At 47.6% G+C, this 13,606-nt stretch overlaps 4 protein-coding genes across 4 annotated transcripts; 1 reads left to right on the forward strand and 3 right to left on the reverse strand.

Moving 5' to 3' along the window:
• Positions 1-486: 486 nt before the first annotated feature.
• Positions 487-1,790, reverse strand: HD556DRAFT_1434556 (uncharacterized protein; the record flags this gene model as incomplete). The annotated part of the gene is made up of 6 exons (XM_041305340.1): positions 487-570; positions 625-950; positions 1,004-1,029; positions 1,076-1,279; positions 1,332-1,545; positions 1,583-1,790. 6 exons carry the CDS (start codon positions 1,788-1,790, stop codon positions 487-489), a joined length of 1,062 nt encoding a protein of 353 aa, XP_041154404.1.
• A 3,217-nt stretch (positions 1,791-5,007) lies between these two features.
• Positions 5,008-7,279, forward strand: HD556DRAFT_1449221 (cytochrome P450; the record flags this gene model as incomplete). Its single annotated transcript, XM_041307568.1, has 14 exons — positions 5,008-5,200; positions 5,252-5,387; positions 5,436-5,491; positions 5,542-5,674; positions 5,729-5,880; positions 5,943-6,062; positions 6,097-6,246; positions 6,311-6,324; positions 6,377-6,572; positions 6,632-6,688; positions 6,740-6,764; positions 6,826-6,960; positions 7,013-7,150; positions 7,201-7,279. The coding sequence occupies 14 exons, from the start codon at positions 5,008-5,010 to the stop codon at positions 7,277-7,279; spliced, it is 1,584 nt and encodes a 527-aa protein (XP_041154405.1).
• Positions 7,280-7,821: 542 nt separating this feature from the next.
• HD556DRAFT_1411878 (UPF0005-domain-containing protein) lies at positions 7,822-9,354 on the reverse strand. The gene is made up of 11 exons (XM_041304193.1): positions 9,143-9,354; positions 9,014-9,086; positions 8,947-8,957; positions 8,827-8,894; positions 8,596-8,772; positions 8,490-8,544; positions 8,390-8,441; positions 8,169-8,340; positions 8,101-8,114; positions 7,950-8,042; positions 7,822-7,894 (listed from the first exon to the last, which is right to left on the reverse strand). Exons 1-10 carry the CDS (start codon positions 9,317-9,319, stop codon positions 7,999-8,001), a joined length of 843 nt encoding a protein of 280 aa, XP_041154406.1. The 5' UTR covers positions 9,320-9,354; the 3' UTR covers positions 7,822-7,894; positions 7,950-7,998.
• Positions 9,355-9,381: 27 nt separating this feature from the next.
• HD556DRAFT_1411883 (uncharacterized protein) lies at positions 9,382-10,312 on the reverse strand. Its single transcript, XM_041304194.1, has one exon. It carries the CDS (start codon positions 10,288-10,290, stop codon positions 9,667-9,669), a length of 624 nt encoding a protein of 207 aa, XP_041154407.1. The 5' UTR covers positions 10,291-10,312; the 3' UTR covers positions 9,382-9,666.
• Between the last annotated feature and the right edge of the window lie 3,294 nt (positions 10,313-13,606).

The following is a 13,606-nucleotide window of genomic DNA, read 5'->3' on the forward strand; positions in this document are numbered from 1 at the left end:
CCTGAACTGCCAACTGAGTAAATGAAGCAGTCAGATCCAACGACTAGGGGGTAAGTAAACTCACGCATGGCTGGCTCTTGCAATCGAACCACAAATAGATGTGGAAACGGCTGAGCGGGTCATTCAGTAACGCGAATTACAATAGAACGAAGTATATGTGCAGTTCTGATGCGACGATCCAATTTGAAATCCGTTTGCGTCATTAGTATTATCACAATGCAGTAATACCAGAGTTGTACTTAGCTCAGGGGTGTCAGCGGTTTGATTTGAGTGCGGTCACGATTCTATCCTGGGTGACAGAATCCACAACAGGCTGCGGATAATTTATGTGTTACGAATGCAGTCTTGCAGTTTCTACTAATCAGCACGTGAGATGATGATCAGCAGCATGGCTCCATATGAAACACAATGCTAGACTCCAAGGCACCGTCAAGCCACTCGACAGATAAGACAAAAGGGCTGCCATTGGTTTGCTTGTGACAGGACCTAGGTGCTACTGGCTGGCAGGTAAGTGTTTACGATCTGAGACACGCGATCATCTACTTTCGATAAAACTTCGATCGTCTCCCACTGCGAATATAATTCAAGGGTTTGCATGGATTAATCTGAAGCTAAGAAACTCACCCAAAGTCTCTCTGAGAACGCTTTGCCCTCAGCACTCAATAGATAGTCACATTCCTCCACGACCTCACAGCTTGACATATACTTGCCATGGAGATCCTGTGCGTCTGTTGCTAGAGCTGCATAGAAAATATTACGACTGCCCATTTCTGAGGTTCTTGCTCGAAGAAGCCACTTCACGAATGCAAGAACCATACGTAAGAGACAGTACTTTTCAAGTTCCCGCTGTAAGGACGAGTGGCAAAATCCTGGATCAACAGCAGTGACGACCAGTGGAGTTGGAGAAGGAAGCCGGGCAGCAAGTTCGCGCACGAACGCGACCTGGAGCACTGTAAATCTGTATTTAGTAACACTGGAGTCGTTGTACAAGATGACGGCATACTCTTCGACAGGTTGTACCTGGAAGGCCTGTATCAACTCAGTAAGGGTTGTGGATAAAATGAAAAATACCAACCCAGACACTCCCAATTTCTCCGCACTGATAGCCCCTAATACGTGATCCCAATTTCGGGAACCTGTCAACACGGGTGCCGCAAGATAATGTCCAAAACTTGACACCAAGACCAGTCGGGATGGATCATCACAAGTTGCTGAATGGAGCAGATGAGGTAGAAGGAGAATGGTCAAAAGGGCGAATGAGATATAGTTGACTTGTAGCCTTCGCTCATGTGAGCAAATGGGAATTACACGTGGCACGAGACCGCACAGACATTATTTCCCAATCATCTTGGGTTCGAGTATAAATTGGTTTGAATGTGCCAGCGTTAGCAACGAGAATATTCAGGCGTTCTGGCCCTTCTGCATCGAACCTGTCAACAAAGGAGCGGACATTGTCAAAAGAAGACAGTTCTAGCGGCCATGAATCGAAACTGGCTGGTCGAGTCCCGGGGCAACGTTCGCGGAGAACTAAGAGCACACGCATAACTATTTGGTGGTGTACTTGAAAGAACATTGCACCTACTTTCCAAAGTTTGGTTGCACTTCGCTATGTCTCTACATGTTGCAATGAGCAAGCTGGGCTTCTTGTTCGCGACATGAACCGATGCCTCGAATCCTAATCCAACATTCGCTCCAGCTATGACGACCGTCTTCCCGTCCACAGACTCTCTTGGAAGGGGAAGATCTCGTCCCTGCTCGCCAAAGAACCTCCAGAAGCTCAACTTGCCCATAGGGATGGAAGAAGGTTTACACTGAAAAAATAGCCTGCTGTAGTTGAACCGGGTGTCAACGAGCTTCCTGGCATCTTGTCACTTTAAACGGTTGCTTTGGGTGTTGTTATTCGCCACCAGCTTAATGAATCGTGGCATAGGCACAATATGAAATGCAGGGACATATGAGGATGACCGTGACTCGGATATATGACAATATGAACGATCCTGCAGGTTCAAGTAATCATTATAAGGTACGATATTTCGCGTCGCACTCACATATTTAAACCATGTTAGAAGTCTAGTAAATGTCAGTTGCCTCGAAATAGAACAGCCGAGGCACGGCGAGATCGATGTTTAGGCTTGAGGCCTGAGGAATGGCTTGTTTGTCAGGCAGCTTGAGCTCTGGAGGGGACCATGTTAGGTGGAAGTTATATACCAGCCTGGTAATTAATTAAGTAGTAGTAATGGAAACCTGAGTTCAAGCGCTCAGCGCTCAAGTTGCACCCGCGCTCGGGCTCATTAAAAGGAGTCAATAATACAGAACGTTAACGTACCGATTTGTATTCTGAACTCTCTCTGTGACCGGTGCCAGTGACCCTCGATATTTCAATGTCAACGAGCTAGTGACTAGTCCGAGCTTTGCAAGTTGCTGGGTTCCGTCGGTAACACCCGGGTTCTGAGAAAGCCACTGAGCGATCACCAGCACCGGCACCACCCGCAATTCACTGCATAAATCAAAGATCCGAGTTGTGGTGAGCGTGGACATACATGGCCAGATCTAGACAAGCTTAACCCGAATACAATATTCGTAGGAGATCAAACTCGACGGAGACGAAATTCGGGGGAAGAGTTGCGAGACCACTAAACGGATGTAAAACGGGCCTTGATTCAAAACTTTATTTCTCTCCGCCGCGTTAACGCTTATGACCCAACGATATCTACCCTCTGGATTATGGAAAGACAACATCTTTACAACTTGACCCTCGAGGTGAGTAGTCCCTTTGACCAGACCATCATGCAACCTCGTAAGAGCTTATCACGTCGCTCACCTGTCCCAGCTGCCTTTAAGCTAACCAGTCGTGAATTTCTCAGCGGCCGTGAGGTCTCTGGCACAAGTGAGGGCCGCCGCCCAAGTCACGGTCCCAACCTCTTCGATGGGCTCTTCGGCCTTGATGACCAGTCGAGCTGCATGCCAGTGCGTTGTTGATGAGGGGCACCTGTTTGAGGGAAAGGCACTTTGAAACCTGAAGCTATCAGGGCTGCATTTAGATTTCATGGGTATGTAGTACTAATCAATCGCGCTGCTCTTTTGATTCAAATTGCTTATTTATAGCGCATACATAGTTACACCACCGGGTCGAACTACTGGATAGCTGTCAAGTGGGAGTGCGTACTTTCCATTACTGTGTTTCTCTCTTCTGTTGATGCATATGTTAAGCTCAGAAGTAGGCTCCGGACGACAAGGTTACATTTACCTGATGTCTGCTTGGCATGTGGGCTGAGCCTACTGGAATTCAGTATGATATGCTGATGGACACATGGAGAATTGATCACTCCTTATTGACTACGTTGACAGATTGACAGATGGTGGTGACGGGCGAGGCGCTGCTTTTAGCAAGGCGTGGTAAGCTTCCGCTATATGTTGTTGAATATCTTGATCCGAGTTAATCCTCCATTGCTCTCACCTGGATGCACTACTGCACCACTGGGGTCATGTCCGAACGTTGAGCGCTAGAAGGAGGGAAGTGATTAATGGTACACCATGGGGATTGCGAATTCCTAGAAGCATGTGTCATGTATATTTCCTTTAATCGGAAGCAAAGCAGAACCACCTCCCTCATCAAAAGCAGACCGTAGATGACTTTCCATAGGATTCAGAAACACACATACTTCCTGTGTCGACAAGCCGATGTTCTGTCAAAGATCAAAGTACTCGTTCCAAGTTCTATTCTGGATGACGAAGACCGGTCTACCCCCTCACTTCTAGATTCAAAATAGCTTTCAAACGTAGATTTCGTCATCTGGAACACCCTCTGAGTCTGACATAGCCCAAACCCACGGAAATCAGCCATAGCAGCAAGATAAGACACTCGAAGTAGTTCCTCGAGGCGACGCAGCAGAGCCACGTGTAAAATGGATGCTGTCTGGTACTCTCGGACTTTTCGTCGGACCCTCGGACCCTTGGTACATTATTCTCCTGGTAAATGGTCAGTTTGACATATTATTTCGAGTGTCTTATCTTGCCGCTAACAGCTAGCCATGACCGATTTCCGTCGGTTCGGGCTATGCCAGACTCAGAGAATGTCCCGGATTACGAAATCCACGTTTGAAAGCCATCTTGGATTAATCTAGAAGTGAGGAGGTGGATTGTCCAGGTTAGAGTTTGGAATGAATGGTCCTTGATTCTGAATTCTAGCTAGTATTCATGTGATTCAGACATCGGGTTAGGTCCCAGGGCAGCCATTCCACCCTAGCACATGCCACTTCGAGATTGAAAGCCGAACGTCACCTTTCTCTACTCTAGCCGCTGGTATACCCGACAGTCTTGCTGTCTAGAGAGGAGGATGACTGTCGTAGTGGTGCTATGTTCGTATCTACAATGTCCTGGTGTGTGCGTGTCCTCCTCCCTGACTCCTGTCACGTGCATGGCCTGCTCTCGACTTCTACGCTTAATTATAACACGTAAATAGAATCTGAAACTAACACACAAAACCCGCATCATGATTAACATCGGGCATATGTCGGGCCATCATGACGCGTGATACTCGGATCCATTAATGATATGCCGGAGCTAATCCTATTGAAGTCTTGAAGCTAACAAAGAGAGCTAGCCTATTACCATTGATTACATTCATTTACCTATCTTAAACCTTGTCTTTTTTTTTTCAAAAAAAGTATTGAGTGAGAGGTGTAAACACTGGGTATACAAGGGGTTAATTAGGAGTACTTGCCGCTGAGCCTACAGTCTGAGACCCGTTTAGGACTGATTTAGCGACGCTTGGTAGTATGTAACGAGAAATGCAGAGTCTGCTGTAAGTGAGGTAACTCACGTACCTTGAGTGTCCATTTAGTAGGAGCCGATGTACTTCGGAAGAGTAACGTAGCACCTACTAGTACTACGACTCAGACACCTGTTCATTTCGGTTATGACACTTGACATTCAAATTCAAATAAATATAAATATGCTTGTTCAAGTGTATTTATTGCAACCACAGTTACTGACTAGGTCCAAATCATGGCCCCAACACTTGCACTCGCCCTCCTATCCCTCGTATCTTTCGTGGTAGTGCGATCCTTGCAGAAGAAGAGAGACACTAAAGGGCTTCCTCTACCCCCTGGTCCTCCACCTCTCCCTTTTGTTGGAAATGTGATTGGAGTTGACCCAGATCATCCATGGCTGGCGTACTCAAGATGGGGAGCTGAGTATGGTGCGTAGAACCACCGACCTGTGCATGTGGATGTGCTGAATTGCGCCACAGGAGAACTCGTTTACACTCGACTCTTCAGTCAGGATATCATAATCATCAACTCTGAACGTGTTGCGCATGACTTGCTCGACCGTCGTTCACATAATTATTCCACGAGACCCCCAGGACTCATGCACGTTCTTGACTTGTGAGTCCTTTCTATCTGTTTATGTGCTTATTGTTCATCCAGTCTTAGTTTTGGTGTCGAGTTCTCCTCTATTTTTCTACCTTACTCGGACAGATGGAGACTTCGTTAGTATATCCCTTCCAGATATTTTATCGCGCTTATCGTGTGTTTACAGACAGGCGAATATTCCATCAGGCATTCCGTTTAGAAGCAGCGCCATCCTTCCGTCCGATCCAAATGCGCAACGCACACAATCTGATATCAAACTTACTGGAATATCCGGAGGTCTATGGAACCCATTTCCACACGTTAGTAATATCTCCTTCCACGTATCATGGCGCTAAACCGTACTTTCTACATAGCTTCAGCACATCTGTCATCATGTCAATCACGTATGATTATTCTACGGCAGCCCTCGATGATCCTTTTATTGCACTTGTCGAGCGTTCACTTGAGATATCTGTAAGAGAACTCAGGCCTGAGGTCGCAGCTGTTGTAGGAGAGTTCCCGATATGTGCGTATTGTTCTGCGGCCTCGACTTCGCTCAGCTGTAGTTCTATTCTAATGCATTCACAGTGGAAAAACTTCCTTCTTGGTTCCCTGGAGCGAGCTTTGTAAGGGGTGCTATACTTCAGAGATCCCTCGTTCCCCTGATTGTACAAACGCCCTTTGAACATGTGAAGAAGAACATGGCAAGTGCCTAGTGCTTTTTGATCCGAGTATTACTCAGACGAAGCTGATGATTTTCAGGCCGCGGGGACGGCTGCACCGTCCATGGTGTCGGATGCATTGAATCGTATACCAGATAAAGCAAAAGATGAAGAAGAGGGCGCTATGCTCGAGAAAGCGATCAAGGAAGCTAGTGCATCTGGTTACGCTGGTTTGTGACAAACTTGCCTTGATCACGTATGTTTTTTGACGTATCTTTATCTTCGTGCTTCTAGCCGCCTCAGAAACTGTATGCTTAGACGTGATTTCTATTTTAGCTATCTACTGACTAAAAGGCACAGACAACGTCCACTCTATACGTCTTCCTGCTCGCGATGGTTCTATATCCTGACGTACAAGCACGTGCGCAAGCAGAGGTTGATTCCGTCATTGGGGAAACCCTCGAAAGATTACCGGACTGGGATGACCGTGCTTCTATGCCCTACATCAATGCCGTTATACAGGAGACGCTGAGGTGGTTCCCTGTTGTCCCTCTGGGTCAGTACCGTTGTCTCGTCAAACTATGGTTAACATGGCCATTGACCGTCTGGATTTAGGAATTGCCCATGCCACATCAAATGACGACGTCTACGAAGGCTACTATATTCCAAAAGGTCAGTCTACGGACTGAAAGCCCTATCCCCGTTCTAAAATTATTTGTCAAGGGGCCACCGTAATGGCTAACACATGGTGATTCATCATGAATATCAAGTGAAAAAAGATCAAACCATAATTATTTCCTCTTATGCAGGTCTATGGCGCGCAATGCAGAGAAATATCCTAACCCGACGAGGTTCATACCCGAGCGTCACATGTCAAAAGTAGCCTCTGAAGCGAATGGCCGTGATGACATTTCTTTTGCTTTTGGATTTGGAAGGCGTGTTTGGTACGAAATTTGAAGTTTTGCGGATAGACGGTTTTACCTGACCTTTCGGCAGTGTTGGACGATACGTTGCGGATGCTTCCTTATTCGCTGCAATTGTGAATATTCTAGCTGTTTTCCGGGTGGAACGTGTACCAGGATGGAATATCGGGCCTGATGCTGAAGGAGTGAAATGGAGTGCAGGCGTAACGACGTGAGTCATCCTCGAGGTCCCTCGCAATTTATCTGAGCCAGCCAATGCAGACACCCTGTATTCCCATGTACATTTATTCCTCGCCACGCGAAGGAAAAGGTATCACAGTTGATGAAAGCACAATCCTAAGAGCTGTGCGTATGACCTAGACCATGCCATCAGCGGGTTAGATCGTGCTACAGAGTGCTACGGAGCGCTTCGTAGCACTCTGTAATCATGTGTAATGAATTACGTTTCCCTGATGTGGGTCTGGGGTGAAATCATGTATTACCGTATTTTTACGATGTCATTCACGCTTATAATTCTAGCTAGTTGTCATTCGGCCGTGGGAAGTGCAAAAAACAATAGACATAACCACACGATGAACTGTCCCTGCCGACGAAGTTCGGCCCTTTCTTGTAGTCCTCGTACGATTTGATGTGATTCCTTACATTGACAACGGTTTCGTGTTGCTGGTTCAAAATTACCAGCACTTCGACAGGCATCGACCCTTTTGTAAATTTCTACCGTTACCTAGGGCTCTTTGACGTGCGCAGTTGTTGCAGCTCTGCCACAATTTGTTGGGACTTTGTTTATAGGATCCGGGCTATGGAAACCTTTCAAATTTCCACTTGTGTCGTCATTGCCACGAAATGTTAGTAAGAGGAGGGTTGCAAACACACAACACTCAGATACCCTGTTGTCGGCCTGAACGCGCACGAGCCGAATTCATATTACATTCTGTCGTTCAGTCACATACGGATACTACATAGAAACGTCAATCCGATAAGAGATATTGACCCATAACCTCATAACCCACTAGCTAGGACTTAAATTAGACCACCCCCGTCTTTGGAGGTATGGCAGTCCTACCGGTCCTGAAGGTCATTCAGGAGACGGAGGATGTAGAGGACTGTGAAAACGATTATCAGTAAACACAGATCTCATGCAGGCCCGCCAAGATGACGTACAAAGGTTGATAAAGCTAGAAAGCGAGCGTTTCATCAGCTAAGAAAGGTGTCTGCGTCAAAGCACTTACTCAAGGTATAAACTGATGGAGCCCATGATGAACTCATCGGGTGAGAGGCGCTTGTTAATGTTATACGTGTCGTACACGATGTAGCCGCTGAAGATAAGGCATCCGCCAATTGCAAATATGATGTCCATCGTGGTGCCGAAGGGGATAAAGATACCGACCATACCGGTCACGACTGCGGAAAAATGTTAATTTCAAGTCTAGATATGAAGTGTGACGCATACGCAAGGCAACCATGCCGCCAAAGAGCCAGGGGCCGAGACCCGAGAAGTCATACTGAATAGATCATCAGAATCGAGTAGCATTAGATCAATTTGAGCATACCTTCGACTGGAAAGTGAACAGAGTCAAACCAAAGAATACACCGAGCGTGATCAGTCTGACAAATTACTCAGCCTTGAGTAGAACAAAGAGATCGATCGGAGCATACAGTGCTTGCAGAACAATGATGTTATCAAAAAACGCAGTTACGACGCCAAGTGTGAATGCTTCCATTACCGTGAAGGTGGACAGCAGTACCAGGTTAAGGGGATGGCTATGACGCTTCCAGTACAGCAATCCAAGGTTGATTAGGGTACCAAAAAGGGGGACATAGAAAGACCAGGTGCTGAGAACCATAATAAGTAACCCAGCAGTGTCATTTTAAAGCATGAGGACACACTGTGTTGTGACCCAAGTTATAGCCTCAAATGACTGGGAGATTCCGCCGGCGACAACACAAGTGGCGAGCTGGAGATGAACGTGAGTATATGCTCGGAAACCAATGCAAAGCACCCCGTACAATCTGACAGACTGCAGTAGGTAGCTTGATGAGCAAAATATACAGCGGAAGAGGCACGTGCACGTACACAGAATAGTGTAAACCTTGCGAACAAATGCGCTTCGAACGTCCGGAGAGCTTTCGGAGACGGTAACGCCGTACTGGCAAAAGGAGTGTCAGAGGAGCCACACAACACATAGTTTCTCGGAAGAGATACCTTGAAGTCGTCAGGAAGGTCGCCTTGTCGGGGCTGATCATAGATCCCACCCCCCGGGGACCTGGAGCGACCGAGCAATGGCGAATGCACATTGTCGTCAGGAACAGAGGTAGGCTTGTTAGACGAGCCCGACGGTAAGTACGATGGTGGTGGAACTGGGTACTGGCTTGAACTCATTGTGGCAAGAGATAATGGTGTGAAGCAACCGCTGCGGCAGAGGCTGATGAACTCAAGTCTCATATGAACACCCAAACCTTGCTGAATAATACGATGTGGCTGTGCATGGCATCGGTTTCAAGCTGCGTTCATTGAACTTCATTCACTAGCACTCGTGGCAGTAGTCATACTCGTGGCGGATGGCAAGTGGCAGACACAATAGATTTGGTCATTCAATATATTATCCGGCTAGACAATGCAGTGATATTCGATGATACAGCCCAATGACACATTTCACCAGATCCTCCGAGTTCCCCTTCTGCGCTTGAAGCTTCTGACCGCTCCACTGAAACATTCTTCGAAACGTGTCAGGCGTAGGCAGCTTGAGGAGGTCCTGCGTCATCAGAAATTCTTGCAGGACCGGGAGCGGCTGCGGGCGTGTTGGTCGGGCTGGGAGCAGGGTCAGGTTGAGAGTGTGCCACAGCTTCCCCTGCAGGGGCACTTCCGGAACCGTAGTCTGCGTTCTTGATCGTCCGCTCCATGAACACTCCTCGCCCGCTCTTCTTCTCCCTTCTAACGATCGACGACTTTTGTTTTTCATGCGACTCGGCTAGATGATCGGACCCTGGCGCAGCATGATTAAGAACCATCCGTTGTTCACCCTCGCCAACCTTCTTTCCTTGGTATAGTCTGTTGTGTTGGTGGGAAGGATGTGATACGTAGGGGATGCCTGCGGCATCTGGGAAGGCACTGCGTACCGCGAGGTTGGAGTTAGGCATGGCATGGACGGTGTGGATGGTGGCCGTGGCGAGGGCAGTGGCAAGAATGAATACACGCATGGTTTGATGAAAACGAGGGTGAAAGATTATAATAGTGGAGCTCGTAGGTGACCGTTGAAGACAAGATTGGGGTGGGTAGAAATGTCTAGGCTGTCCGAATTTTATGTTCCAAGCCGAGAGGCTGACAGGCATTGGCATCAACGAGGCTGACATTTCTGGCCGAGCAGTGGTCAGCCGCACCCTGTGCATATTGTTTCTCATATCATCTAACTCGGCGTAGAAGTTAGGAATAGATTACCGACGACCTGGGGCTGTGGACAGACCACCGAGTAGTGGGTGTTCACAGAAGTCCGTGGGCTCCCAGCAGTAAGCTGCGGTACAAGTAGCTTCTGAGGCTAATGGAACCCCAGATATTATGCCCTTGCCGGACGGGGACATGCATCCCGGATCAGTTACAAGCCCTGCGCTTGCAGCAGTAAGCTGCGGTACAAGTAGCTTCTGAAGCTAACGGAACCCCGGATATCACGCCCTTGCCGGACATGCATTCCGGATCAGTTACAAGCTCTGCGTTTTCAGCAGTAACCTGCGGTACAAGTAGCTTCTGAGGCTAACGGAGCCCCGGATATCACGCCCTTGTCGGACGGGGACATGCATTCCGGATCAGTCACAAGCTCTGCGTTTTCAGCAGTGCAGGTGAAAACGCAGAGCTTTTAATTGATTCCTAACCTGTCATCAATTGGAAACGTTCCTCTACCCTGTCAACAATATACGTCACATGGACCAATGTGCTGACTGCACTAGAATGCCGGAGAGATGAAACCATCGGATTACCGAGGGTGGAAGTGTGAAGAAAGTTCAAAGCAGCCTGAAAATAAGGATAAACCTGATACTGGTGTTTGTCACGAATAAACATAGCGCCAGTGTGCTTATCTGCACAGTGAAGTCATAGGGGTGCAAAAGGCCGCAACATGCAGGAGGTAGTGATGTGCAACCGGCCGGTGTACAACTGGCGCTTCGCTCCGACCGTGGGACAGGGAGAGCGGCGCCCAGATCAGCAACGGCCTGTGTGACGAGAGAGGTGCGCTACGAGATGATCATTCTCAATGTCACGAATGTGAGGCGCTCGACTCGGGGTAAGGATGAATTTCAGAGCTGAGACAGAATCATGTGGCCAATTCAAAGTTTTAGAACACACCTTGGCACGCCTCTCACAACAATACGCATATTGGCTGCTTCAGACCATCACATTGCCCTGGAGATACGTGTGTCATAAATAGACAAACGGTTGGAACATGCAGTGATCTGTTGCATATTCGTCACGACCATCAGTCAAGGTATCAAACAAAGTACAAGAACATGCGGATGGCGCCAGTTGTGGGACCTCCTGAGGCCTGAGCGCTTCATCAACAAATTACCCAATGAAACGATTATGTTAACGCATGGGGATACGAAAATGATTTGAACAAGCTCCTTGTCCGTATATCATTCACAAGAGCGGAACTTCATCTGCAATTATGTAAGTAATTTTGAACGTGAGAGGATGTTCCAGCTTTTTCTACATACATAGGAAAAACCAGACTCATGTACTTCTTCTATTGATAAAAAAGAATATAGGCTAGTCAATTCACCAACGATCATTGTCCTGGCAAGAAATATGGTCCACATTCAAAGGCTGCTCTCGCATCGCATACACAGTCAATGATCTGAATCAGTTGAGAGCATAATGAACAGTCCCGGATCAACTTCCATCTCTGGGCCGCACATTCAGCGTCATTATACTAAATCGCCGAGAACGCAGCATGCTGAAGTATTACCCTGCCAGGTAATGGTTCTCCACGGTCACGTTAGCATTGTCCCCAAACGGCATTACTCTTGCAAGTGGGTACAAAGATGGGTTAGTGAGATTGTGGGACATTGGAACGGGGAAGGTCATCGTCGAATGGACAGGTCACACCGACAAAGTACGGTCGATATGCTGGAGTCCAGATGGTGAGCGAGTGGCGAGCGGATCCAACGATGGGACAGTACGAGTGTGGTATGGCCAGAGCGGAAAACCCGTGCTGGGTCTCAATCCAATGATGTATTCGACACCGCCACCGTGACATGTGGCAGGAGATCGTCTTAGGGTTTTCGACACTGCCACTTGGCAGGAACTGGAGCGACGTTGTTTACATCACTTTGTTTTCGAACAACCGCCTCCTTGTGAGTGGGTCAAACGATGGATTGTGGGATCTCGACACGAATCTCCCTGTCGATCCACCCATACAGCACGAATGTGAGGTGGATTACGTGTCAATTTCCGCCGATGGAAAGCTACTAGTGACTTGCTGTGGGGACACAAATGTGTACACCTGCAATCCTAAACGCAACTGGGCTCGACCTCCTGTCCTTTCCGAATGTGAGTGTAAACATAACACTTACTCTACTTGACTAACCATATTATACGCGTCTCATGGTTCCTCAGGAAAAGAGTATACTAACTTCCTTTTTACACAAGCACTTACTGGACGTACGTGACATGTCTGTCGACATTTTTACTGATTGTAACGTCAGATCGATGCTATGCGACTTGAAACCCAGTTTGAAGACGCCCAATTTCCAGAAGGATTTCTTGACGACACGCGAGCATACTCTCATGTATGTCCTCATTTTTTATCAGTCGCTTCTGCCTCAGAGCTTTATCGTCACAGTATCCTTCTGCGAGCCGCTCCCGCCGTGCTCTTGCCCCCTCACGCCCACGTCCACTTCTTGTTGGTCTTTCTTCGCTCTTCCATCGCTTTCGATCCAACAAACATGAGACGACACAACTCCGACAACGCCGGACACAAGGGTTCGTCTCATAACGTCGACCCCATGTCGTAGAAGTCGCGGCTGTCCGTGATAAAGGGGTATGATCACCTCCGTTACCACTCTTTTACGTTTTAATCTATCTCGTAGTCCTTATATGTCGCCCGACCACGTAGCAAAAAGGGCAAAACACAATACTCAGGCCAAAAGTCAGCAACAAGATCAAAATCACTCTCAAGCATCGTCGTTGCGTCCTGTGGCCACTGCCATGCCTGCAATGTCCACGATACCCACAACCACCGCCACTTCCATGCCTGCAACTGACAAGCCTTCTCATCGTGCGATTGTCATCGACAACCCTCATTGGTGGATCCGCCTCATGCTTTACATTTGCTGCGCTTCCGTTAACTATACTGATGACCATCACGGATGAGGGATCAGCTGTCCCTCATCTAGGCAGCATACTGGCGGTTCTTATTCATGTTCTTATTATTTTGGTTGAGGTTGATTCGTGTATCTTCATCTCCTATTTTTCTTCTGAATTGTCTTCACCAGGCTTGGTATCCGGTTTCGACAATAACACCGACTGTCCGCTTACTTGACAAAATACAGTTTTGCCTATCAAATTCCGCAAACCTTGAGCAGTGCGTGAAGACACCGTATTGCGGTGACACTTGGCAGTGTATACAAGAATACTGTTCTGATCGATACATACATATATAATTGGACTCTCACTTTCAGC

The sequence above is a fragment of the Suillus plorans genome (assembly GCF_016647745.1).
Source record: "Suillus plorans strain S12 chromosome Unknown HD556scaffold_85, whole genome shotgun sequence".
Taxonomy (NCBI): Eukaryota; Fungi; Basidiomycota; class Agaricomycetes; order Boletales; family Suillaceae; genus Suillus; species Suillus plorans.

Bases quoted from the DNA above. Each gene is read 5' to 3' on its own strand.
- HD556DRAFT_1411883 (XM_041304194.1), bottom strand. From the start codon at position 10,290: ATGTCAGCCTCGTTGATGCCAATGCCTGTCAGCCTCTCGGCTTGGAAC.
- HD556DRAFT_1411878 (XM_041304193.1), bottom strand. From the start codon at position 9,319: ATGAGTTCAAGCCAGTACCCAGTTCCACCACCATCGTACTTACCGTCG. The intron at 8,545-8,595 runs GTATGCTCCGAT...GTAATTTGTCAG, and splicing joins ATCATTGTTCTGCAAGCACT to ACTGATCACGCTCGGTGTAT. The intron at 8,341-8,389 runs GTATGCGTCACA...ATTTTTCCGCAG, and splicing joins TGGCGGCATGGTTGCCTTGC to TCGTGACCGGTATGGTCGGT.